We start from the raw sequence: 24,954 nt of genomic DNA on the forward strand, positions 1-24,954 counted from the left end.
AAGATTCCTTCAGCCTCTTACTGTCTTTTTAAAGCATCCCTTAGAATATCTAATTCCATCCAAAGTGCGTCATTGAGCAATGCTGTATTTTTAAAGCTAGTTTAAGTAAACGTTTATAATTAGTGCCACCATAATCAATGCAGTGCAAAAGCTGCTGAACAGTTTTTCATGACTCAGAACAGCCTCCTGAACAGGAAGTTTGTTTGGTGTTCATTCCCAACTGGAGAAGTTTCTGCTGGAAGTGGCAAGATGCAGATCCTTGTTCTTTCTCTTCAGGGCCTTAGATAATTGTACATAGATGTTTTTGTGCTTGTTTGCAGCTTTCTTAATACCTTTGTCATCTCTTCCTTTCTCTCAGGACACTTTCTGATTGTTTGTTTATACCTTAAATCCGTCAGAACATTTTTGCATCTCCCCTTTCATGTACCTTCCTAAGCATGCTTGTCTCTCTGTAAGCATTCCTGATTTATTTTTCCTGCATCTGTGTTAATCTGCAGTGTTATGTCTTATTGAGTCTTATATGTGCATTAAAGCTTTGAATTTTTTTAAAGCTTAAAATAGATGCGCATCCAAGCATTTTGGAACATGACTCTAAAGTAATAATGTGAGCTTGCAGCACTGGTTAATTCCAGCATGTGCTCCACATTCTGCCTTGCTGGATGTTAAAGTTAAGGCTGATGACTTGTGAACCTATACTTGCCCTCTGGTGAACGGAATTTATGTCAATTTATTAAAAACAACACTGACTTTTCAGGATTATTCTGATCAGTGGAAAGCCAATTAGCTTTGCTAAAACTGAGTGCAGCAAGATTTTGCTCAATGGACTTTGTAAGAAGCAGCTTTCAAAGGGATTTCAGGCCACCATTCCAGGGAGGGCACCAAAGGTAGAAACAGCTGCATGGAAAACTTCAGCATAGCCAACTGTTGAGCTTGATTCATTTTCTACTAGCTTTTGAAATGGACAGACTAAGCTATTTCTCATTCAAATTAAAGTAGTTTCGTTCTATCTGTAGTCCGATTATGGAACCAGAAGTCCCGTATCATTTAAATTTGTCAACTGGTTCTGATATCTGAGTTGAATATGCAAATTTGTTGGTGTGTGATATTTATAAGAAAATGTATTTTGTACAATATTATTGGGTTCTGCATGTCCACAAATTACAGTCCTGTTACCCTCGATGATGGCTAGATGTTACTAGCCATAAGCTAAATCCTGACCCTGTTGCCACTTGCAGTGGTGAGTAACATCCAAAAGATGATGAGAAACATTGGCTGACTGTCTGTTTAAGTACAGAAGATCAACACAGATGAACCTCTGTTCAGAATGCCGATAACAAGTACTTCTGTGGTCCTAAGCTGCCTTACAGACTTAGCAAAGAGGAAAGAGCATCACTATTTCTTGATATCATCCAGTATTTTCACCACTTTCTCTGTATTCATGTGGGAAGGATTTTAAAGTTAAAGAACACCTAAGCTGTGCTGAGGGTGGAAAAGCTGTTTAATACCTGAACTTACCCTTACAGATGGATAAGCTAGTTTTGCTCTGTTGTGCAGCATTTAATGTAACAATATGGCCTGTACCTCTTTCTGTTTTGCTTGTGCTGTTTGCTCTGCAATGTTACTCAGCTGGGTCAGCAGGATACTCCTTTCCTTGTCAAGTACAGGGCTCCCCAGGCAGCACAGCTTTTTAGAATGTTAATATCATTTCAGGTGATGAGATATGAAAATGTAAATTTCAAAGAAAATGATAGCCTGGATCCAGCAACACTGAGCCCATCCAATCCACGAGAAAAATGGCTACGCAAAAGGACACATGTCAAATTGAGAGTAAGTATAAATCTGAATATCCAGGTCAGCTATAGAAATTGGGTGAAATTAAGATCCTGATCTCCCAAAGCATGAATTTTACTTAACTGAAAACTACTGATACAGTCCAGAGTCAATCTAACAATTAGGAAAGAAGAGCAGTTTATTCTTGGTTTATCATTAGACATTTACATATTTTTTTCCAAATGTGTTTAAATAACAGAAGGGCCTGTTAACAACATAGGTTGTTCTTGTTTTCTAATATGCTGGATGAATTTGTGACCCAAGAAAAAAATATTTTCTTTTTTCTTCAGATTCTACAGACTTAAATAATACATGAAAAAAATCATGCAGTGTGAAATTTCTTTTGGAAGTCACAGAGATTCTGACTGTTCTTTTCCTGTAGCAAAACGACCCTACTAAGTTTCAAATGAATTGTTAACAAGTGTTGAGTAACACTGTGCTAGTATGCACTTCAGAACACAGCAGGGTGAAGCATGACCATCAGCAAAAGCTTGTGTCCAGTATGTGCTGAGATGTATACTCAGTTTGAAAGTATTATGAAGTTGCAGATATTCTTCCAGCACTGGCATCAGTTAAAGCATTCTTCTAGGAGATTTGCTTTTATACTTATGCTTTGATTTTGCAAAAAATTCCAGTTGCTAAAAATATGTGAAAGTACCTCACAGGATGAATGCCTTGCATGTGATAATTTCACACTATGGCACCACTTGTACTGAAGGATAATTGGCATTCCTTTAAGTGTTCTCACCCCATTAATGGGGTCCTGGCTCTTGCTGAAATAGCAGCCCAGTTTTGCTAGGTACACTAAGGTACACTGAGACATTCCTCAAACATGATGGGACTGTTTATCACTGTTCTTAATGAGACAATAGCTTTACATAAAAACAAACACTTTCCATCTTTTGGTCTCATTTCAGAATGTGACTGCTAATCATCGAGCAAATGATGTAATTGCTGCAGAAGATGGTCCTCAGGTACTTGTTGGGCGCTTTATGTATGGGCCTCTGGACATGGTAGCTTTAACAGGTGAAAAGGTAAAGACTGAGTATTCTATTTCCTTGTTTTTCTGTCAACTGGCATGTAATACAGATAGTTGCTGAATGTAATGCACATGTGGTTAATAATACCAGAGAGAGCCTTACAATGAAGGGGAATACATAGGGGAGCATCCCACCGTACTTGGATCAAAGGTTTTGGTAGATTACATTTTTTCTACCTGTAATCCTTTTTATATGATGCTGAACATCTCGTCTGGTTAATGAACAGTGTGCTATGCAGTGATTTCTGAACCTGTCATCTGTTTGCACCACCTACTGGAGTTGATTAACTTGAGCAAGGACAAAAAAGAATTTAATAGAAATTGGCAAGTCAGTAAAAGAAAAGTGTGTATCCTCCTTTCAAGGTAAGAGAATGGTATAAAGGAACTGGGATTCTAAAGGCTAGGTAGCTGTTGTTTCTCATATACATGAAAGAGTAGAGAGTAGTGTCTTGCTCCAATTTATAGGAGGGAGCAAACTTTGAGGCAGTAGTAAAAAGCATGGCCTCTCACAAGTAGTTGCAGAATTTCAGTGATGTAATGTAGCTGGAACACTGTGTGCTCTTAAAGCTGCCTGTGGTAGCCAAGTTTAAAATTTCAAAGCCAAATAAATATTGAGTGAATTCATTTGGTCACATTCAGTGAGACTAAGAATTTTTAGCAGTGTTGCTGAGCTGTAGGTAAACCAAAAGCATGGAGGCTTCACTTTGCCTGTTCTGTGCAAAAACAATATACACACATAGATTTAAATGATCCTTTTTCTGCTTCTAGGTTCCTGCTAAATTCCTGAGCTCTGTATTTTCTTAATAACTTCAGTGCTGAGTACTTTAATTAATCAAGGAAATAATGAGCTCTTGTACTGTGTGTTAGGAAGCATTTTCTAGTTGTGAGGACGCTCTGAGAAGTTTCTGAGTTTTGAGGTTCCTTGAAACTTACTTGCAACCTTTGGTTACAAAACACAAATGAAGATGGTAATATGTTGAAGGCTTGGCATACCATGTTCCTAAAGTGGCAATAGTATTGTCCGCTCTCACACCAGGTGACTGTTGCTTGGTTTTGCAGGTTGATATCTTCGTAATGACTGAGCCATCTTCTGGTAGGTGGGTGTATTTTGACACAGAGATATCCAACAGCAGTGGCCGGATATCCTATAGCATACCCAAACAGAAGAGACTGAGAATTGGTGTATATCCCATCAAAATGGTGGTCAGGTAATTGCTCTCAAGTTGATACTACAGCTGATATGGGCTCTTGTGACCAGGAAGACATCGATGTGTAGGATTGAAGGGGGCATGGAGGAGAATTTTGGTCAGTTCTAGATTATGCATCAGACTTCTGTGTGGCCTTGGGCAAATGATTTAAGTTCTTTTTGCCTCAAGCCTCCAGTGACAATTCTGTTTATCTTTCCTTAATCTTTTTTCTGTATTATCAGCTTAGATTTGAAGCAGTGACTGTGTGCATTCTGGCTAGCTTAAAGGTGTTCAGTCCAGAGGGTTTTTATCCCTCATGCAACATAAATCCTCAACATAATTCAGTTTTGTGACATTCAAACTTGCAAAAGTAGGGAGACTGAATGACTGTAATCAGTCTTCTTGTGCTAAGAGTGTGTGACTTGGGTTATTTCAGAGCTTCTCCACTGGGGAAAATATTACTGAAGGGTATAGTTGTGTATTCTTCAATAAGAAGTTGAAATGAATTGTTGAAATGAACAGTAGAGCATGTACTGCCGCCTTCTCAGCCAGCTATTTGTATGTTGATGGCAGGCTGATAGTAGAAGTCATTTTAATTCTATACTTCAGAATTATATACTATAATTCTGTAAGAGTGTGTTTATTCTAAAACTGGGGGAAGAAAACAGCACTTGAAAGTAACTGTTCATTGAAATCAATTCTCCTGGCTTTCCAACACTTAAAAACAAACAAACAAACAAACAAAAACCCACAAACCAACACTGTGCCAAGTCAAGCATGACAAGTGAAAAGGTGTGAAATAAAATTTGTTGACACAGGTGCAGGATTAGGGTAAGCTGTGCTTTTAAAAATTCTATTCAATAAAATTCTAGTAGAGATAAGTTGATGTCTATAAGCTGGTGGATGCCAGTAAATGATGTGTGTCAGTTCTCCTGTTGTAATTTCTAATAATTTACGAGTAATTATATACTGCTGGGGAAAAAAATATAGCTAATTTCTGTGCAAAATGCATGTATGCCAATAGAGCATTAGTGTATTATCTGTGTGTATATATAGACAACATTCAAAGTTTAAGTTCTTCAGTGTTGTTTGTTCAATATAAATCATATATTTGTACGAATGTGATGTCTTATTAAAGTCAGCTTCCAAATTTCATGTTTGGAAAGTTATTTCCTAAAAGTGTAGCCTTTAATTTCCCCATAAAGAACTGAAAAGTCCCGTTTAACACAGACTGTTGAGGCTGCAGATCCAGGCAGATTTAGTATGAGTTCTTAACTAGAACATGCAGATAATATTCTCCTTCTAAAAAAACATGTATTGCTTTTTATCTGCAGAGGGGACCAGAGCAGTGCCACAAGCTACCTGACTGTGCTTCCCCGAGGAATGGAGTGTGTTGTGTTCAGCATTGATGGTTCATTTGCAGCAAGTGTTTCAATAATGGGAAGTGACCCCAAAGTCCGAGCTGGGGCCGTCGATGTGGTAAGGTGAGTATGGTTTGCATGCTTCAGTATGTAAATTTCTAGCTTCTCTGTTAGAACACAGTAGTAGGAAGAGGGTAGTAGTAGTAGGAAGTAGTAGGAAGTAGTAGGAAGAGAATAGATTTTTCTACTACATATACAGAAGTGTTTTGCAGATATGCTCCTGCATTTACTTGGACAATTGTTCATGGTTTTCTGAGGAATCTTAGAATGCTTTGGTTTGCTTTACAATTTGTATGTTAAGTTGCATAAAGAATGCTTCTTGAGAATATGATGTTAAAGTAAGCATAATGAATTTAAAATGATTTCATTTGTTACTGTGATTAGCAAAGAGTGTATTTTATGTTTTGTCAGCTTCAAATAAGGACATAGTTCTGCTTCTGAATGACACATTGCCATGAGTGCAAAAGCATTTTCTGGAGGAAAAGTTAAAAGGCTCTTAATTCAGTCTTGCAATTCTTGCAGTGCTGCAGTGGGCAAAGAAATACAGTGCTTGTTTTGGAGCTTGCATGGGAAAGGAGGGATGCTGAAATCACAGGGAATCTCATTATAAATTTCAAAGGTAGTAGAACTTGAGATATAGCTCAAGTTCATAGAATCATAGAATTGCCCAGGTTGGAAAAGTCAAGATCATCAATTCCAACCACAGCCTAACCATACTACCCTAACTCTAACAACTCACCACTAAATTATGTCCCTGAGTGTTGTAGAACGGCGGGAGAAAAGCAAATGACCACACCTGTCATTGACATATGATCAGCTAATCTTGTTTATTCCTTGGCTGCGTGTACCTTTATAATACAGATAATTAGCTCATACATATTGCAAAAGCGGAGCTCATCATTGGTTCCCAATTACATACCATCCCCAAGTATCTTTGCAACTTGTTATCATCCTGAAAGTTACTCCCTTGCTGAGTTCACAAAACCATGGCTAGTTTCTCACCATCACAGGGCATCCTGTTGTTCTTGCTGTCCTTGCAGGTGGTATGGCTGCTTGTTTAACTGCACCGTGTTTACGACCCTTCTCAGCTAAGCTGAGAACTAGCTGTAAAAAACATTCTCTACACCTGAGCACCACATCCAAATGGATTTTAAACGTATTCAGGGATGGTGACTCAACCACCTCCCTGGGCAGCCCATTCTAGTGCACTTAACTACCCTTTCTGTAAAGACATTTTTCCTGATATCCAACCTAGTCCTCCCCTGTCAGCATCTTGAGGCCATTTGCCCTCATTCTGTCACCTGTAACCAGTAAGAAGAGACCAGCCTTGCTCTCATTGCAGTCACACTTCAGGTATTTGAAGAGAGCAGTAAGGTCTCCCCTCAGCCTCCTTTTCCACAGACCAAACAGCCCCAATTCCTTCAGTAACTCCTCATAGGGCATATTCTCCAAGCCCTTCACAAGCTTTGTTGCACTTCTTTGGACATGCTCTGGCATCTGAATGTCCTTTCTGTTTTGAGATGCCCCAAACTGAACACGGTACTCAAGGTGAGGACTCAGCAGTGCCAAGTCCAAGGGCAGGATGACTTCTCTTGTTCTGCTCACCACACCATTTCCTGATATAAGCCAGGATGCTGCTGGCATTCTTGGCCACCTGGGCACACTGCTGGCTCATATTCAGCTGACTGTCCGTCAGTACAGCAGGGTCCTGTTTTGTCAGACAGCTTTCCAGCCGCTCCTCCCCAAGCCTGCAGAGTTGCCTGAGGTAGCTGTGAATTTGTAGCTTTTAAGTTTTATGAGTCTCATGCTGTATGAGACTGGATTATTGCTTGCTTTCCTCCATCTCTCCCAAGATGTAGACTTTATTACATCATTTCTCAGTAGGTGCATATGCTTAGGCATGTTGATTCACACCTGTTGGAAGATCTTGTCTGACTGGGTCTGTGTCAGGCAAATAAATACTGATGTGACCTGTAGGCATTAATTTTTTTTCTTAACCTATATGATTTATCTGTTGCTTGTGACAGACATTGGCAGGACCTAGGATATCTGATTATCTATATTACTGGCCGTCCAGATATGCAAAAACAGCGTGTGGTTTCATGGTTATCTCAACACAACTTCCCTCAAGGAATGATCTTCTTCTCTGATGGACTTGTTCATGACCCACTGCGACAAAAGACTATTTTTCTACGGAATCTCATGCAAGAGGTATGTACTAGAAACACATTGATATTTCTGAAACCTTTTACTAGAAACTGTCATTCATTGAAGTAAGATCTGTCTCTTCCTTTGGAGCAGTAAATCCTACTGCTCTTATATTTTTGCCATTCCTAATGTCATTTCTTACTTTTTAAAGAGCAAAGGTGGCTAATAAAACATCCAAGTGCACCTCCTGGCGTGTAGTATTACAAATAAATAAACAACTTGTTCTTTCCTGTCTGCCTATTCATAATTTTGCTGTCATTCAGGAAGACAGGTTTAGCTGTGCGTACTTTACAAAAACGTTAACAGTGAGTTTATCTCCTGTTTCAGTGCAAAACAAGTTCCATCCCTGTAACGCATGCTGTTCAGTAGCCATATTACTCACTCTGCAAGTAATGTTTGTTTCAGTGCCACATCAAAATCTGTGCTGCATATGGTTCAACAAAGGATATTTCCGTTTACAATGTCTTGGCTCTGTCGCCATCCCAGATCTACATAGTTGGACGATCTACAAAGAAATACCAGGCACAGTGTCAAGTAAGTAACTCTTGCTACTTAACTAGGAAGTTTTCAGGGGAGCAGGGAAACGCGTCTGTGTGAATGTGTGCATGCACACACATGCATACACAGACTCAGAAAATAAAGAGCAGAGAATATTTCAGAGGAAAAAAAGACAGTTTTGGTCTCAGAGGAGGCATTTTATGGCAGAGCGAATGATAGAATTGAATGGTCACATTTTCTACCTGCAAGTGCATGCACGGCATATTCTTGAACAACAAAATTGAAGAATTCACTGAAAATAAAAGCACTAGGAGTCTAATGTTATTCTTCTGCCAAAGATAGCAACTTAACTTCTTATAGAGTCTATAGTTTGAAGCAGTGGTAACTTGTCGCTCCCTCTCTTTCCTCTGTATTTCAGTTCCTTAGTGAGGGTTATGCAGCCCACTTGGCCTCACTGGAGTTCAGTCTTCATTCACGATCCAAAAAGAACAACTCTCGGATGATCTTGAGAAAGGGCAGCTTTGGCCTCCACTCTCAACCTGAATTTTTGCGCAAGAGAAACCATCTCCGCAGGACTATGTCTGTACAGCAACCTGACCCACCTTCTGCAAACCCCAAACCAGAGCGTGCCCAGAGCCAGCCTGAGTCAGACAAAGATCATGACAGGCATCTGCCTTCCATTGCTTGGGTTAGGGGTGGAGTCCACAAATTTGAGTCTGTTCCATAGGAAGCCTGAGGCTGTAGATTTTGGGTGTCCTCTATTTAACTTGTAGTCATGCCTCAAAGGTATTATTTAGGCTGCTTCAAACTCGGAGGTGTAGAGGGGAAACTGTCTTCCCTGCTCTGGAAAATGTCTTCTTATACCAACCAGGGAACTTTCAGTTTGTTCTCTTGATGTTTTGGGAAATTTTAAAACACTCTAAAACTATCTCAAATGCTTAAACATTAAAGCAAACAGGAAAAAAGTAGTCTTCAGTTATTTAGTTATTTTTTACAACAGATTCAATAAAACGTACAATAAGAGAAAAAGCTGCTACAGGCTTTTTACTTGAAAGAAGGATTGTAGTATCAGCTAACTAGCTGCACCCAGAACAATATAAACAGTAGGTCCTATAGGTTACAGAGAAAGTTCACACTTAAACCATTAGTTTCATCTCTTGCCAGTTCACTTTTGATAGTGATACATTTGTAAGGGAAGCAGAGGTGAGAGTACAATAGTGGGTCATCAGGATCTGTACAGCAAGATGATTTTTGGGTGCCTTGAGTCCAGGATTTCTTTTCAGCTTATACTGTTGGTCAACATACACTAATATAGGCACTCATGCTGCATAAGGTGCTGGACATCAAGTAAATAGAACTCTGCCTGCGAACCAAATCATAAACGCTTAATGTTAGTAATAAACATCTCTGCCACAGTTTGAAGTAGTCAGTGTTGCTGTATGCAAAGTGATGTGCAGGTGTACAAAACAGTGTGATTTTTGTGAAACTTGGTGACTGTGTAAAATGTGTGAACTGTGTGTCTCTGACCATTTCAGACTGAGACACAGATTCTAAGATGGAAGCCTTAAGGGAGCCTTTTTACTAAGGGGTCTGAGATCTGCAGAGCAGTCACTTTTTCCATTATTCTGACTAGAATCTTTAATCTGCAGGATAAAAAATAAATGCTAATGGAGTAAATCATGTACCTTCTCATGCTTTACAGCAAGTGCTCTGCTAAGACAATCTATAGCAATCAAAGTTGCAGTAGTTGAGCTTCAAAGAATGGAGGTGCCAAATGTGTGTTTTCCTTCTTACTTCTTTTCGATCTTTTTCTTACTAGAAGTAAAACGTGTGAAATTTTCCGTAAGTGATAATATTTCTAAACTAAATGTTGTAGTTAGTTTAACATAGCTGCAGTTTGCTGGTTCTTTATGCAACTATTTCCACCGTGCTAAATTAATGATCATAACTTTTATGATAGAACTGATGTATGTTTCAAAACCTGCAATGAAGTTGCTACAGCACAAAACCAGTTTTCTTTTAAAGTTCAAATCAAACTGTTTACCCTGAGAAAGCTTACAGTCAACACATGACTTCTTAAGCTGTTTCTGTATTTGTTTGACTTCCCTCCCTAAGTTTTTTAGCACTGGGAGAAGGATGTTGTTAATGATTTCAAAGTCGGTACGTAAAACAGAGAAACAGTGCCATGAAAAACTATGAGGGTGGTGCAGAAGTAAGTCCAATAATTCCCAGTTCACACAAAATTTTCAGTTTGCTTTTTGAAGGACAGCTTTGTGGCTTTTGTCTTAAGAGGCAACCAGAAAAATAGTGTATAAATGATGGTGATTAGCAAGTTTCTGAGTTACGTATTTCAAATATCCTGAAAGATCTCTGGCACATCAGTAGTTTTTTATAATGCTTCCTGTAAGGGAAGAGGAAATTTTTTTGCTGAAAACTTAGGAAGAATGTTAAGATTTTAGTGGTTCATGTTCATTAGGAAGAGGTAACTTCTGTTACTGGAGCCTGGGGTTTTTAATCTCTGCTGCCAAGGTAGCCAGCTGCAAAAGCTAAATGAACTACACAGAAGCAGTCTTCGCGTTTACATTTTTCACAGTAGTTTCACAGCCGTTCAAGCCATAACTTTTAAGTAGTTTTCAGTGTTTTATCATGGTCCACTGTGTGTTTTTATTCTGATTGTGTCCATTTCTTTCCTTAGCCTCTGCAGCTAGGAGGAGATTGCACCAGGTAGACCAGAGAGCATACTCCATCTTCCTCCAGTCAGTTCACTGCTTGCAGAGGTGTCAGAGAAGATGTTAGAGCAGGGAAGGCTTCTTATCATACTGATGAGGTTTTCTTTCCTGCCGCTGATCTAGGAAAGAAAAAAAGCAGGTAGCAAAATGTACATCTGATGTTTATATCTGTGCTTCTTTCCTGTTAAGTAAATCTTGCTTTAACAGACAGCAAAAAAAAATTTTAAAAAAGGCAATGCCCAGAGTACATCCTCTGAAAAGACCAGCCCAGTGTCTGACCAATACATGGCTGATATAACAGAGCAGTCTTGGCAGCCTCCTAGGAAAACAAACATTCTTTTTTCTTGTGTTTCCATGACTGGCAGTTTTGACTCTTGCCAGAGCATACCCAGTGGAATATAAGTATTTTGAGCATGCTCTTGGTTGTTGGTTTTAAATAGGTGAATGAATTGAAGAGTGGAGAAATGCAAAGAGCAAACTTGAAATTTGCTTAGAGGACATAAAGTCAACACTGACTGCAGAATTTGAACTTAATTTCTTAAGCACTGGGTGCTGGGTAGCAGTATCCTCATAGTAATCACTATACCTACTAGTATTAGCAAAATTAATTCTGGTTTAGCGGTCTACCTCTATCATCCAAAATCTATTTGCTGAATTAAGTTGCTAACTTAAAAAAAAACCTCCTTCCTTTCTAAAGAGATCTGCGTGTAATTCTGTGACTGTTGTTAAAAGACTACATATAAACACAAGGCTAGATGAATCTCCCAGGTTTATTTTTTTTAGTCGCTGTGTTGGTTCTCTATATGTATCTACAGTATATTATGAGCTAAAAGTAGTAAAACAAGTGCTACTCTTTGTGCTTGATTGAGAGTGGTAACAATTCAGTCTCTAAATGTCATATTGGAATTCAGCTGGAAATATTTTCTCTGACTTTGTTTCCTATGAGAGCTCACATGTTCGTTTCATCATGCCAACACTACTCAGGGATAGAATGGTTTATTGCCTGATAGCATGCCTCCATCTGAGCACTCTGACAAACAATGGTGCGGGCATCGGTTTGGAAGGTAAGGCTTCATGCTTGTTTGGAGCTTATCTTCACAAACATCAGATGCTTTTCTTTTGAAAGCATCAGCTAGCTGCCACTAAATAGAACTTATAGTCTTATCTCCAACAAAAGACTATGAAAGAGATAGTAGTGACTCAGGCATCTCACAGCTCAGTTGGCAGTTCAGTACTTTGCAGACATGGTTAAGGAATTCAATTGCTTGGGCTTTTTTTTGGCCTTTTTCCCCCCAGTTACACTTAGGACAATTTCTGATGAATCACCAGTTTTTTACAGCATATTTTTTTCAATGCCATTTTCTCCGGCAACATTTGCTTCTAGTCAGTGCTTTAGTTTTATGCTTTGTCTACATAAAACCATGCGGCCATTCATGGACATTCATTTTGTGTGGGGATTACAGTTTCACTTCAGTTATCACGGAGGGATTATCAGTCCTCCTAAGCCAGCCATTCACTGAGGTTGAGCACGATCCTACAGCCTTTCAGTTCTCTACTGGTTCCTCACCGCTGCATTCTCTGTACGGGCAGCACTTTCTTTAACCTTAAAGGCTGTGGAAGTTCTGAAGCTTTTCCACAGAAAGGAAACAGACAGAGAAAGCTGCATATTACAGAGAAGCACTTACACTTACCTGCTGAATAGAAGAAGCAGAAGTGAAACCGTGAAATACAAAGCTGTTATTTCAATAAGTGCTGAAGCGGTAGAACAAGTGAATACAAAGTAAGCCACACCTGAAAGCACTTACTTTACTTCTTTGAATTGTTGATGTATATCCAGTTTCAAATTACTGTATTAGACAAAAAGTAAAACCAACTGTGATCAGTCGCCGTTTTAGACTTACCAAGATTTATCTGAGGTATTGTGAAAACACACATTTCCACTGTCACATACGTTGTATGTGTGTAACTATTGAAAGCAACCTTAAGTGATGTTTTGTTTCTTCTTTCACAGCAAAATTGTATTTTTTTTTTTTAAACAATGACTGTGTTTATTCAATTAAAAAAAGTATTTGCATATGCTGATGCACTTGGAACAGATTACACCTATTTAGTTTTGTGGCATGGTTTATGTTTATTCTGCATAAAAATTGTATCAAGTGTAAAATTGACACGGCATTGATCATTGTTCTTGTTCCTTAGGGATTCATGAGAGTTGCTATTCTGATTTGTTGCACATCACTTCTCTACTACGTAGGGAAGTCATTTCTAAACAAAATAAAAGCTTTTTACTCATTATGTAGAAGTGCAGATACCACAGAGAAATACACTTAATACTTTCATCTATAATTAAAATAAATGCAGCAACATTTACCGTGAAGCTCCACCATCTTGCAAAATAGCCTCGCTTTGCTTTTGTTAGTGAACACATTGTCTTATTTGCACATTGCAAGATCATGACACTGCTAATATGTGTTTTTAAGTCCCTGATAGTTAAGGCTGTAGAATTATCATGTATTTCACAGTATAAATTCAGAAGGGAAAAATGAAATTCTTTATTCGTTTCCTGTCCTAAATGCATTAAAAACTTCATTTGAAAGCATTTTTAATTGTACCAGAAAACCAAAGGTATTTTCAGCTTTTATAATTTGTAACTGCTGCAATAATTGTTACTGAACAGATGGGATTTTCCACATTTTTCCTCCTTTTGCCTATAAGCTACAGACAGTGAGTATGTTATCAAAGTACAAGACAATCCCAGTGTGGACCCTTTCTTAATAAGCTTGTTGGCTTAACAGTGGAGAGAAGATGAGATTGTGTGGAGTGCAGTTTCATAGGTTTTTCTGGTTTCAGCTTGAAATACAAGATCTTAAATCAAGATTTCTGCATTGAAGTGTTACTTTCAGTCATTCAGGGGAGAAAGCAGCACTTTTCATTCTCTTCTGGAGTTGGTAGGAGATAGACAGAATTCCCTAAGCGCAAACATTTCCAGCTTTCTTCCTCAGCTTCTGTGAGAGCAGTGATTATTTATGATCTATGTTCATAGCATCCATAGAAATTGTGGTTTTAACAAGGTAATTTGACTTCAATTCTATTTAATTGTTCAACTGTAACTTTAAGTTTCTATTTATGATCCTAAAATAAAAAAAAAGGAGGGGGGGGGGGGGGGGGGGGAATATGTGTGTGTGTGTAATAACATAATAACACACCTTTCTGGATGAAGAGATCTCTTTTTCTTCAGAAACAGGAAATGTCCCTGAGCAGCTAAAATCCTGTGCCATGGACTCTGTGATCCAAGTAAGGTATTGGTATTCCCTCTCTCCTTCCTTTTAAATTAAGCCCAAGGTAATGGGATTAAAGTTTTTCTATTTTAATTTAACCCAATAAGCAACCTTTAAAATATCATATCCTTGTTGGGAGGGTGGAGGAGCATGAAGGAAATTTTGGCAGATTAATTTATAAGGTTGTATAGAACTCAAGTGGAGGAGGAGAGGGGGAAGGAGAGGAAGAAACAGGTTTACAGTGATCTGCTGAGATGGGTTAACAGAGATTACTATGAAACTTAACACTTGTAGCCTCTAAGGGTTAGCAGTTCCGGGACCTCTGGTGTGGAGGCCAGAATGGCAGCCCTCTCACAGAACCCCAAGCTGTTTCCATATTTTTCTATTTGTTGGGGAGGGGAAAGGATGGTCCACTTAGAACTGAATTCCTATAAGTAAACTTGAAATTGTACATTTTCTTTCAGTCTATAGTTTTATTGAGTGTAAACTTTTAAATATTGTTTGTCAGTGGGAAGGTTCTATCTTGTGACAAATGTTTATATTTCTTATGGCTGCCTTGTAAAGATTCAAAAATGTACAATAATGCATTTCTTAATATGAAATAAGGAGTAAGATTTCTACAACTCGTATAGATTTTGATGTGAGCTGGTTTTTAAAATCTTAAATTAATCAAATAAAACCTTCCTTGCCTTTAAGCAAACAGTGTTCCTGACTCTTCTTATCAACGGTATTGAAAGTCTTAGATCATCGTTTGCATGTCATGTTAGCAAGTAAAAACAGTATCTGAACTGTTTAGTGTGGGTGACCATCTAGAGTAAAACTTCAGTTTGTGAACAGAAGTCAACCTGTGAACTTCAACCCTCCTAACTTTTCAAAAGTAGTAGGAGAAGATACTTCAATAATGAGACACCATCCTTGTAAAACATTTTATAGAAGCAATCTCAGTACATACAAAGAATAACTACTGTTCAATTTACAAAGGCAATGGGTGTTTTGTTTTATTTGGTTTAGTTTGCTAAAAAAATAAATAAATAAAATAAATAAAAAAAATAACACAAGCTAAAGCTCTCACCAGTCATCTGAAGGCTGGGATGTTTTCATGCTTCCAGAGCCTGCTAATTATTTCATTATTTAATAAATTAATTTAGTTTAAGAAGAAAAATTGAAATCAGGAATGAGTATTAAAATCAGTTCTTAAATCAGAACCAAACATTACTGTGTCCTACATTTATACTTAATATCATTAAGATTTTAGCTGTTCCAGTTTTACAAAATTACATACTCATTTTAAAAGTCACTGTACAGAAAAGTTGTCTGAATCACTCTTTTGTTTGAAGGTTGAGTTTAGAGTAGAAAGTAAATTCTAGAACTGCTACTATAGAAACGGCTGTTGAATTCTTGAAGCTTGAGAAATCTTTGTTCCAGTTTGAAAGTCAACATTCCGTTATGAGTCACTCATCAAAAAAGGCTTGTTAATTTTTTTTCTAAAGTAGCATTTGCTTAAGTAAAATACATGTGTCAAATGCCTCGTAAACTTCATTGAACATAATACCTGTATTATAATAGCAAATAATGGTAGTTATAATAGTGGATTGCTCCAAAACTAATGCCTCCTATTTTATGTTGTTGGCCTGTAACATCAGAGACATCTGTTGGTAGCATGACAGTACATGTTGAATCTTCTTAGTGACTGAAAACAATTCTGCTACATTTTCTTGCCATGTGGCAGAGGGTAGCGGGGGGGGGGGGCAGTGGGACAAAATAGCATCTGTATGAAGCAAAGGTGAAGAATGGAATTCCTCTGTCTGGGGAAAAAAATGGCACACTGACATTCATCAACACTTGCTGAATTTTTATGGAAACAAATAGAAGGCATTACTTTGAGAGCAACTTATGTATATTAATTAAGATCAGCAATTTCTGCAAATAACTAAATGACAAATTATGTTGTACAAAAGCAACGTTTAACTCTGATGCCATGACGGTATTTAAAATAGCAGTAAAAAATTAAGTTGCTATGATTGGTGTGGAACCCGACAATTTAAGACAGAACTACTTGGGCTAACTTACTTAACAGCAATCCTTGGGCTGTGAGTTAAATTCCTAACGTGGTTCCACAGTTGTGACTTTGAAATAACTACAGAAACATGCTGACTTGGAAAGGCAGTTGTGCTCAGAACTCAAATAGCAAATATTGTTTCTTTAAGCTTTACATTTAACTGAAAGTTAGCTTTTGATTTGTTAGTATTAAAAAAATAAAATCAATTGTTAAACTTTGCAAATTACAGATCAGTGCTTTCATGATATATAGGAGGATCTGAATACTACTCTTGCCCATGATCATCATTCATAAATCTCTGCCCTTGCTCTGACCATGCCTACTTAGTGCCTTATGAAAGACCCACATTGAAGATGGTCCATTCTCTCAGCAGGAGATAGATAATACACTGTGGTTCAAATTTAATTCTCTACTTGACTTGAACAGCAAAAGCAAGGGAAGAGAAGTTTTAGGCTGCTCTGTCAACAAATATTATAAAATGTAATTGTTTTGTTTTTTTAAAGCACATTGTTCTATGCAGAGTATAAGATACAGTCTCATATTTCAGGTGAAGTTTTCCTTTACGTATGCTCATAAACTAATTTTATTTATAGCCATTTCTGTCCGGGAACAAACTACTCAATGGATTTTCTTTTCTTGCCTTCTGACAGACTGAGGAAGTTCCTAAGACTGATGCACAGGCTACAGATTAGAATAGTAGTAATCTGATATTGCATGCAGAAGTCATCAGGGTTATGTAATTGGTTATCAATGTGCATTGCTGGAAAACTGGTTAATGGGAGCAAGGAAGGATGAGATACAGACCTGTGTATTTCACTAAACACTTTTGAAAACAAGCAAGAAAGCTTTTTTAAAATGTTCATTGAGCATAAATAGCAGTATACTAATTAAGTATGGCAATATTTTAACTAGCAACAGGAGCAATTTTTGCAATATAAACTAATTATTTAAAACAGACACATTTGAATGATACATGGAGATAGCAACCATTGACAGTTGGAGATCAAATCTTGGTTCATCATGGAAAAGGTAAGTGGGAGCTACAATGCTAAAATTCTTGCCAATTATATACCAGAATAGAAAGCAACAAGCTAGAGTATAAGAGTACCTCTAAAAAGATTTATTCTACAGGTATTCCAAATGCAGAACCTGCAAACCAGCCAGTGACAGCACACTCTGTGTATCTATCTATGCTGGAGAACCGGAATGAATCACTCTGTGAAAGCAATGCACATCACTGTTCAAAGCTTTAATCCAGCACAGTTGAGGGAGAGGGTGCTTTTTTTTTTTTAACAGAAATAAAGTTCCTAAACTTTGTTACAAGAATAGTAACTGTTACACACACATCAAAAAAAGGCTTGTTAATTTATTTCTTTTTAAAGTAGCATTTGCTTAAGTAAAATACCTGTGTCAATGCCCAGTATACTTCACTGAACCAAATTCCTATATTATATTAGCAAATAATGTTAGTTATAATAGTGGATTGCCTCCTATTTTATATTGTTGGCCTGCAACATCAGAGACATATGTACATATAACACACAGTATAACTTCCCCTTTGAACAAAAGAAATACTTCAAATGCCAAGGTATTAATCATACAATGGCTTGGGTTGAAAGGGACCACCAAGACAATCCAGTTCCAACTCCCACCCCATGGCAGGGTTGCCAGCTACTAAATCAGGCACTAGATTAGGTTCCCTAGGGTTCCATCCAACCTGGCCTTGAATGCCTCATGGAATATACACAACTTTTCTGGGCATCTTATTCCTATGTCTCACCACCTTCTGTGTGAAAAATTTCCCCCTAGTATCTAAACCTCCTGTTCTGTTAAAAATTGAAATTAAAAATTTCCATTTAAAATTGTTCCCCCTTGTCCTGTCACTATCAGACCACGTTAAAAGTCTTTCTCTGTCCTGACTATAAGCTCCCTATAAGTATTGGACATTGTGTTAATCTCACAGTGCAGATTACAGTGAAGGTAATTGAGGCTCTTGTGACATTTTCATGGCAAATCAAGTAATGGTGCAATGAGTTGATACTAGAAGCGATGCTCAGAAACATAGTGCAAAGAATTACTATTCCCATTTACTTATGTACAATTATTGCGTTTAAAAATGCTAACAATGCATACATCAACTACATTTTTTGTCACTGTATTAACTACTGAGACAATGCAAGAGAGAAAAACAAACAAAAAAACACAAAAAACAAAAAACTAGAATTAGTGTAGTTTCTGACAACTGACCCTGGACCGGACCCCATCCAGAGAGAGACGCGATCATGGATGCCATGGAGCCTGCTCTTTATTTACTGCTGCATCACACTGCTTATATACCAGCAATGGCTTCTGCACAGGCTCATCCCATACACCCAATAACGCAACCCCATGCGCACATGCCCCTTCCCACTCCCAGAGTCCTCCCCTGAATAAATCATGTCATTACACGGCACTTGGCAAGGCACTTTATTGCATCCCATTCCTTGGTTCAGCTGTTGTTATGTAGCATTTCTTGTGCAATTGCTCAGGTCCATCAACCGGCTGACCTTGTTCCACAACAATTAGACTGGTTAGGGTAATAGTTTTTTCCTTAGTGCTTTGTGATTTTAGTCAAGTGGCAAAGACATCAGTACCAGTAATTTTCTCATATGGGATGAGAAAAATTGTTGCTTGCATAGAAGCATAACTTACAGCTTACGTCACAAAATTTAACTAATCCTCGTGCAAAAATCCACAATATAAAGGTTAAGTTCTGCAACTGTGCAACAGTGTGCTATGGAAACCACACTGAATATGAGGGAAGAACCTTTTGATTCCACACACTAAAGTTTTAAATAAATTTGAATTCATGTCTCTTTTGCTCTCCAAACATCAGATTTTCTCTTTGTAGATACATATCAAACATTTACTTTACCTGTTTGATATTATCTTCAGTTACAAATGAGAGACTGTCATATCACAAACAGATGGAAGAATAGTTAGGAGTGAGATTTAGTTAATTTTCAACATATATTATTATTAACTTGACAGGAGTAAACTTAGATAACTTACAGTTATCTAAAAATGGTCCCATCGGTAGAAGTCGAATTTATTTTATTTTTTTAATTATACAGGATTGTAAGTCTTTATCTCTGTGTAGACAAAAGTACTTAATGCTGAGGATTTTAGATGCTTGACAACTTCTGAGTGCTTGACATTAACTGTTCTAAGAGGAAAGAGTTTTGGGAAATGCTCTGTGTTGTAATTCTTCACCTTTAGTTTTTACTGACTGAACATGTAATTCAGTGTGACATAACCTCTACAAACACAGCAGCCTATCACCACTTGGATTAACAATTCTGTACAAGAGGCTTCTGCATCCTCTAAATGTTGAGGTATAGTTACCATTAACTATTTGTGAACATAAAGTTACCTGACAAGAAAATTTCTTACATATGTGCAGACACCAATGCAGATAAGTGGTCAGTGGTTTACAGTTTGATTTTTTGTTTGTTTTTTGTTTTCAAAATATTTAGACTAATAGCTCTTCTACACAGAGGCAATGAGGTACTGTTCTCATACAAGGTTACAGTTGGGGTCTGACTGGGTCAGACTTCCTCAACAAGAAACCCAAAGACAAGGAGAGAATCTAACGTTTTAAAATCTGCACATCCAGATTTAATCTGCATAGGTATCTTGAAAAAAGAAAGGCTCTGTGTTACAGTTGATGAAGTTCTACAGCTTTTTGTCATCCTGAGTCAGAGCAATCACTTAGACCGTAATGTTTGAGCAAGAGGTGGCCTATTACCAGGAGTTGAGATGAGGGATACTTAACAGTATTTACTTCTTGTCTTTCACAATACCATCATCAGGTGCCCTGAAAAGATGCTTCACTTGGCAAATCCCTGAAGAGACCAGATCCAACTCACGGTCAAATTCCACTCCGGAAGCAGAATTGTCATTAGTAAAGATTAAAGTGGACAGACTGAGTAGGTGGCAATGCCCAAGCCTATTCAGTGGATAAGGAATTGGTTGGATGGTTGCAGACAGTGAGTTGTAGTCATTGGATCTATGTCCTTGAGTAACACCAAGGAGTCCATCTTAGGACCTTCAACATCGTTATTAGTGATCTGGATTGTGGGATTGAGTGTACCTTCAGCAAATTAGCTAATAACACAAAGTTGAGTGGTGAAGATGATACAAAAGAAGGAATGGTCCAGAGGGACCTGGACAATCTTGAAAAGTGAGCCCCCATGAACATCATAGGATTCAATAAACCCAAATGCATGGTGCTGCACTTGGATTGGGGATGTGTACAGACTGGGAAAATAATTCATTGAGAGCACACCTGAAGAGAAGTTATCTGGTATCTTCATGGATAAAAAACTTAATGTGAACCAACAGCATGCGCTAGCAGCCCAGAAGGTCAACTGTTTCCTGGGGTGCAACAAGAGGAATGGCCAGCAGGGCAAAGGAGGTGATTGTTCCCCTCTACACTGCCATTTTAAGACCCATGTGGAGTACAGAATCCTGGCTTGGGGCCCTCAACACAAGAAATACATTGAGCTGTTGGAACAGGTCTAGAGGCCACAAAGATAATTAGAGGGCTGCACTTCACCAATGAAGAAAAGCAAGGGATCTGGGCTTGTTCAGTCTGAAGAAAAGGCTCTGTCTGAGGACACCTCACTGTAGCCTTCCAGTACTTCAGGGGAGCTTATAGCAGGAGGGAGGCAGGCTTTTAACATGGGCAGATATTGATAGAAGAAGGGGGAATGGTTTTAATCTAAGTGTCCCCCTCTCTTAGTTAAGATATTAGTATGAAGTTTTTTACTCAAAAGGTGATGAGGCACTGGAACAGGTTGTCTGGAGTAGTTTTGGATGCCCTATGCCCTAGAGGGGCTTGAAGCCAGGCTGCATGGCGCACTGGGCAATCTGATCTAGTGGGTAGTAGCCCTGCCCACAGCAGGGCAGGGAGTTGGAATTAAGTGATTTTAAGGTCATGTCCTACCACCCATGCTATTCTGTGATTGATTCTGTGATCTTGAGTCAGATGCTGTTTGTTACAGTCTGTTTCTGACTGTAAGCTTTCTATGCAGGGATGTGCAATTGTGTAGAATTTAAATCTTCTAGTAGTATATCATTTCAGTGGAATAGGTTAGCAACCTTCATCTTGCCTTTAATTGTACAAGATACTGTAGTCATAGCAACAATAATAACAAACAAACAATAAGGTTCACAAAAGAAGGTGGCTTACATTCTTCTGCTGGCAGGAACAGGTGACAAATAGACGCTCTTCAGTGCTGCCGATGCTCTCCTTGATCTCAAGAGCGGGACAGCATCTTCACCATGCAAGGATGGGAAACCCCTCAATTCTTTATGTTTTGACACCCTTGTTGGCGCAAGCAAAAATCTTCTGCTGGACTCTGGAGTACACTTGGAACTAGCTGCTGGAATAACACTGTTCATACTGAGGCACGGTGTTTGCACTGTTCTTTTCTTGGAAAAACCAGTTGCAGAGCTGTATTCAGCTGGAAAAGTCGCAGTTGAACATACTGGGCTTTGGCAAGTCTTCTGTATTTTCTGAAAGATGCATTAGTTAGACATATTAAGCAAATAAGTCAATCAGTGTATTGTTTGGGACCACAAAGATGAGGAAGCCTCTTTGAGCTGAATCCCTAGCTTTCACTCTCATATCAGGTTTAGTCTAGCATGAATGCTTTTCTTGTGTACCAACTTGGGTTGGATCATTTGCTTCTCTAAACCTTGGAACTTGTTAAGGACTTCTGCATGCTTTTCTTGCATTCTGTGCAAGAAAGAGCCAGGCTTCTTAATACACACTGATGAACTTGAAGTACACTTAATGTCTTCCACCAGCAAGAACAATACAAAGTTCAGTTTGCTAACATACTACTACCCACTGGATTTTATCAGTCCAAATTATGTTGACAATTTGGAAGAACATCCTAATAGTGTGGGTACAAAAACAATTTATATATAAAGCTACACCTTTCTCAGAATCAACTATTTGCAAGCAATGGCAGTCTACCTATATTCTTCCTCATGAGGGCTGCTCTGTCTTACCTGACCACATGAAGTAAGGGAAAAGGTTTTGATTAAACTACTTCCCATGTAGCTACTGCTCACTTTCTTGTTCTGCCATAGCCATAATTTATCCAGATAATAAGGCAAGAGTTACCTAGCCAGGATAATAAAATTACTACCTGTTCATATAATTATAGGGTATCATCAGCTGGGAGGGACACACAGAGAGGACAGGACCACCCAAAACTGAAACCCTGTGCAAATGCTTCTTGACCTCCAGTAACTAGAATTTGTGACCACTGCCCTAGGGAGCCTCTTTCATTAACATCAGCCTCTGTTGCAGAATCTTTCCCCAACCCCAAGTTGACCCTCCCCAATACAGCTCCATGCCTGTTACTGTCATCAGAGACATCAGGACATGGAGTGACCCTACTAAATAATGGTAGAGTTTTAGATTAGATACTAGGCAGACATTGTCTACCATGAAGACAGCGAGGTACTGGTACTGGTTGCCCAGATAAGTTGTTGATGCCCCATTCCTGGAAGCATCCAAGGCCAGGCTGGATGGAGCTTTGAGCAGCATGATCTAGTGAGTGGCAATGCTGCCCACAGCAGTGGGACTAGAACTAGACCATCTTTAAGGTCCCTTCCAATGCAAGCCATTCTGTGATTCTAACAGAGATGAGAGCTGAGATTTAGTTTCCTGTAATCTTTAAAAGAATATTAAAAATTCAACCAACTATTAGCACCAAAAATACATAAACACTGCTCAGCAACACTTCAGTCATGCCTGTTACTGACATCAGAGAGCAGAACTCAGCAGGGACCCTCTGCGCTTCCTTGAGAAAGCTGTAGGCTGCCATGAGGCCTCCCCTCCTCTATGCTGAACAAACTTAAGTGACCTCAGCCACTCCTCACATGTCTTTCTTTCCAGACCCTTCGCTATCTTTGTAGCCTTCCTTTGGACACCCTCCAATAGTTTTTATGTTCCATGAGCCAACCACTACCTTGTGCAGTACAGAGGATAAACTATCAGGAGTACATGAAAGTTCAGAAATCTTAGTGCTGAAATTGAAGCAAAAAATAGGCACTACCTACATGCCACTGCAAAGACAAAGTACCTGTGACACTGTTCCAAGAGCATTTCTTGCTGTTTTTGTAATACTTTGGAGCATTTGACTCATCTTGCTTGCCTCCATGTTTTCCCAAAGTGGTGTCTCGTGGAAATTCAGCTCCACTTGTTTTAATGGTATTCGCTTTCTTAGAGACATGCGAAGAGTATTAAGAGAACTGAAAGAAGCTTTTCTCCTGAATTTGTCTGGCACAGGGCTCTTATTCTCATCATAGTCATTTAAAAGCAGGTGTTTCTGCCAGCCCATTGTTGACCTGACATTTTGAAGCATAGATGCCATCTTGTTTCTGTTCTTTGTCAACTTTATTTCTGAAACAGGGAGAATATGAAGAAAAATTAAAGCAAGGTCCACCAGTGTGGAAAAGGAGAAATGGAAACTGTGCTATAATAATACATCTAGTTACATTTACCTGAAATGAAAGTAGAGCCAAGCAGACTCTTTACTTCTGAGCTTGAGGGAGAAGAAAACATGAATTCCTACAGCTACTTATGTATGTCTGTGGGCAAGTCTTCTCATTTGTTTGACTTCCAGGACATCAGTCCTGGTAAGCTGTGAGACTCAGTCTTGTAAAGTAGAACAGAGTTTAACTGCAAATTAAGCCAAGGTCTCACACAAAAGTTTTGGCTTCATTAAAAATCTTCTACTCCCGGGCAAGCTCACAGAGCTCCTGCTGCCTCCTGACTGAAAACTTACACTTAAGTCTATCTACAGTTGTAACCATGACAAGTCCAAAAGTGGACAACAATTGCTAGTGACAGAAGAAAAGCAAGAAGGGCTAAAATGCCCATTACTTACAATGATCCATAAAAGTGTTAAGTACGTATTCTAAATTCCTAATTTTCACTAGCTCATTAGCAAAATATACTGCTATTACTTCTGAAAAGCAACTGAAAAGCAGATGTATTTTAGCAATCTGAATTAAGAGTTAGACATTCACTGCTGTTTCATTAAGAATTAGACAAAAAAACAAACACGGGAGAATTCTGACACTGTTACATTAAATATTACAAAACTCCCCATATATTCCTTATTAAATCTCGTTTTCTAAGTACCCCCACCTCTCAGAAGTGGCCTTATTTATCTCAGAAGTGCAAGAAGTTATTGAAAACTTTTAAATCCAAAAACGCTCAGGGCATTAACATCTTCAGTGCATTTTTGCACGTAGCACCAAGGAAAAGCTCGTAATTGGGCAATGTCAGTTAACCGACTGCCCCGTACCTTATCCCGCTTCTTTTGTAAGAGACGATGCCTGCTGTCGGTTTATCGGTGCTGTCAAGCGCTGTTAATCCCCGCCGGTCGCTCCCGCCGAGCCGGTCCTGCACCGCGAGCTGCCGCAACGCACGGTCGAACCCACGGTAAGGGCGGTAAAGGCGACGGACACTGAGGCGATGGACGCTGAAGCTGGAGGAGACCCGACTCGCTCCCCTCGGACGGCGGGAAACGACCCGGCACAGACCGCTACCACACAAGAGCCGCCTCGGCCGCCGCGTTCAAATCTCGCCCCGCCTCGTCTATGATTGGCTGCCGCCTCTCGCAGCGCGGTGGCCGTTA

At 38.9% G+C, this 24,954-nt stretch overlaps 2 protein-coding genes across 10 annotated transcripts in view; one reads left to right on the forward strand and one right to left on the reverse strand.

Moving 5' to 3' along the window:
• PITPNM3 (PITPNM family member 3) overlaps positions 1-14,890 on the forward strand; it is a 64,383-nt gene extending 49,493 nt beyond the window's left edge. For 7 of the 8 annotated variants that reach the window (XM_015881115.2, XM_015881118.2, XM_015881117.2 and 4 more), the window contains 7 exons: positions 1,711-1,827; positions 2,748-2,864; positions 3,929-4,077; positions 5,391-5,540; positions 7,505-7,688; positions 8,091-8,219; positions 8,602-9,113. In XM_015881115.2, the coding sequence (XP_015736601.1) occupies positions 1,711-1,827; positions 2,748-2,864; positions 3,929-4,077; positions 5,391-5,540; positions 7,505-7,688; positions 8,091-8,219; positions 8,602-8,910 (1,155 nt within the window). In that variant the 3' untranslated portion in view covers positions 8,911-9,113. Of the gene's footprint in view, positions 1-1,710; positions 1,828-2,747; positions 2,865-3,928; positions 4,078-5,390; positions 5,541-7,504; positions 7,689-8,090; positions 8,220-8,601 lie in introns of all 8 variants that reach the window. The other variant, XM_015881114.2, reaches the window with a different exon arrangement.
• Positions 9,150-24,912, reverse strand: PIMREG (PICALM interacting mitotic regulator). 2 transcript variants are annotated; one of them, XM_015881131.2, is made up of 4 exons: positions 24,622-24,912; positions 23,392-23,711; positions 21,483-21,808; positions 9,150-11,031 (listed from the first exon to the last, which is right to left on the reverse strand). In XM_015881131.2, exons 2-4 carry the CDS (start codon positions 23,680-23,682, stop codon positions 10,998-11,000), a joined length of 651 nt encoding a protein of 216 aa, XP_015736617.1. In that variant the 5' UTR covers positions 23,683-23,711; positions 24,622-24,912; the 3' UTR covers positions 9,150-10,997. The 2 variants fall into 2 exon arrangements, with proteins under 2 accessions (XP_015736617.1, XP_032304297.1); XM_032448406.1 differs by lacking the exon at positions 24,622-24,912 and adding an exon at positions 23,813-24,490.
• Between the last annotated feature and the right edge of the window lie 42 nt (positions 24,913-24,954).

The sequence above is a fragment of the Coturnix japonica genome, chromosome 19 (genome assembly GCF_001577835.2).
Source record: "Coturnix japonica isolate 7356 chromosome 19, Coturnix japonica 2.1, whole genome shotgun sequence".
Taxonomy (NCBI): Eukaryota; Metazoa; Chordata; class Aves; order Galliformes; family Phasianidae; genus Coturnix; species Coturnix japonica.

Coding starts and splice junctions, on each gene's coding strand:
- PIMREG (XM_032448406.1), bottom strand. CDS start 23,873: ATGTTTTCTTCTCCCTCAAGCTCAGAAGTAAAGAGTCTGCTTGGCTCT. Junction 21,809..23,391: donor CTCTTGGAACAGTGTCACAG/GTACTTTGTCTT, acceptor TGCATCTTTCAG/AAAATACAGAAGACTTGCCA. Junction 11,032..21,482: donor GTTCCTGCCAGCAGAAGAAT/GTAAGCCACCTT, acceptor TTTCTTTCCTAG/ATCAGCGGCAGGAAAGAAAA.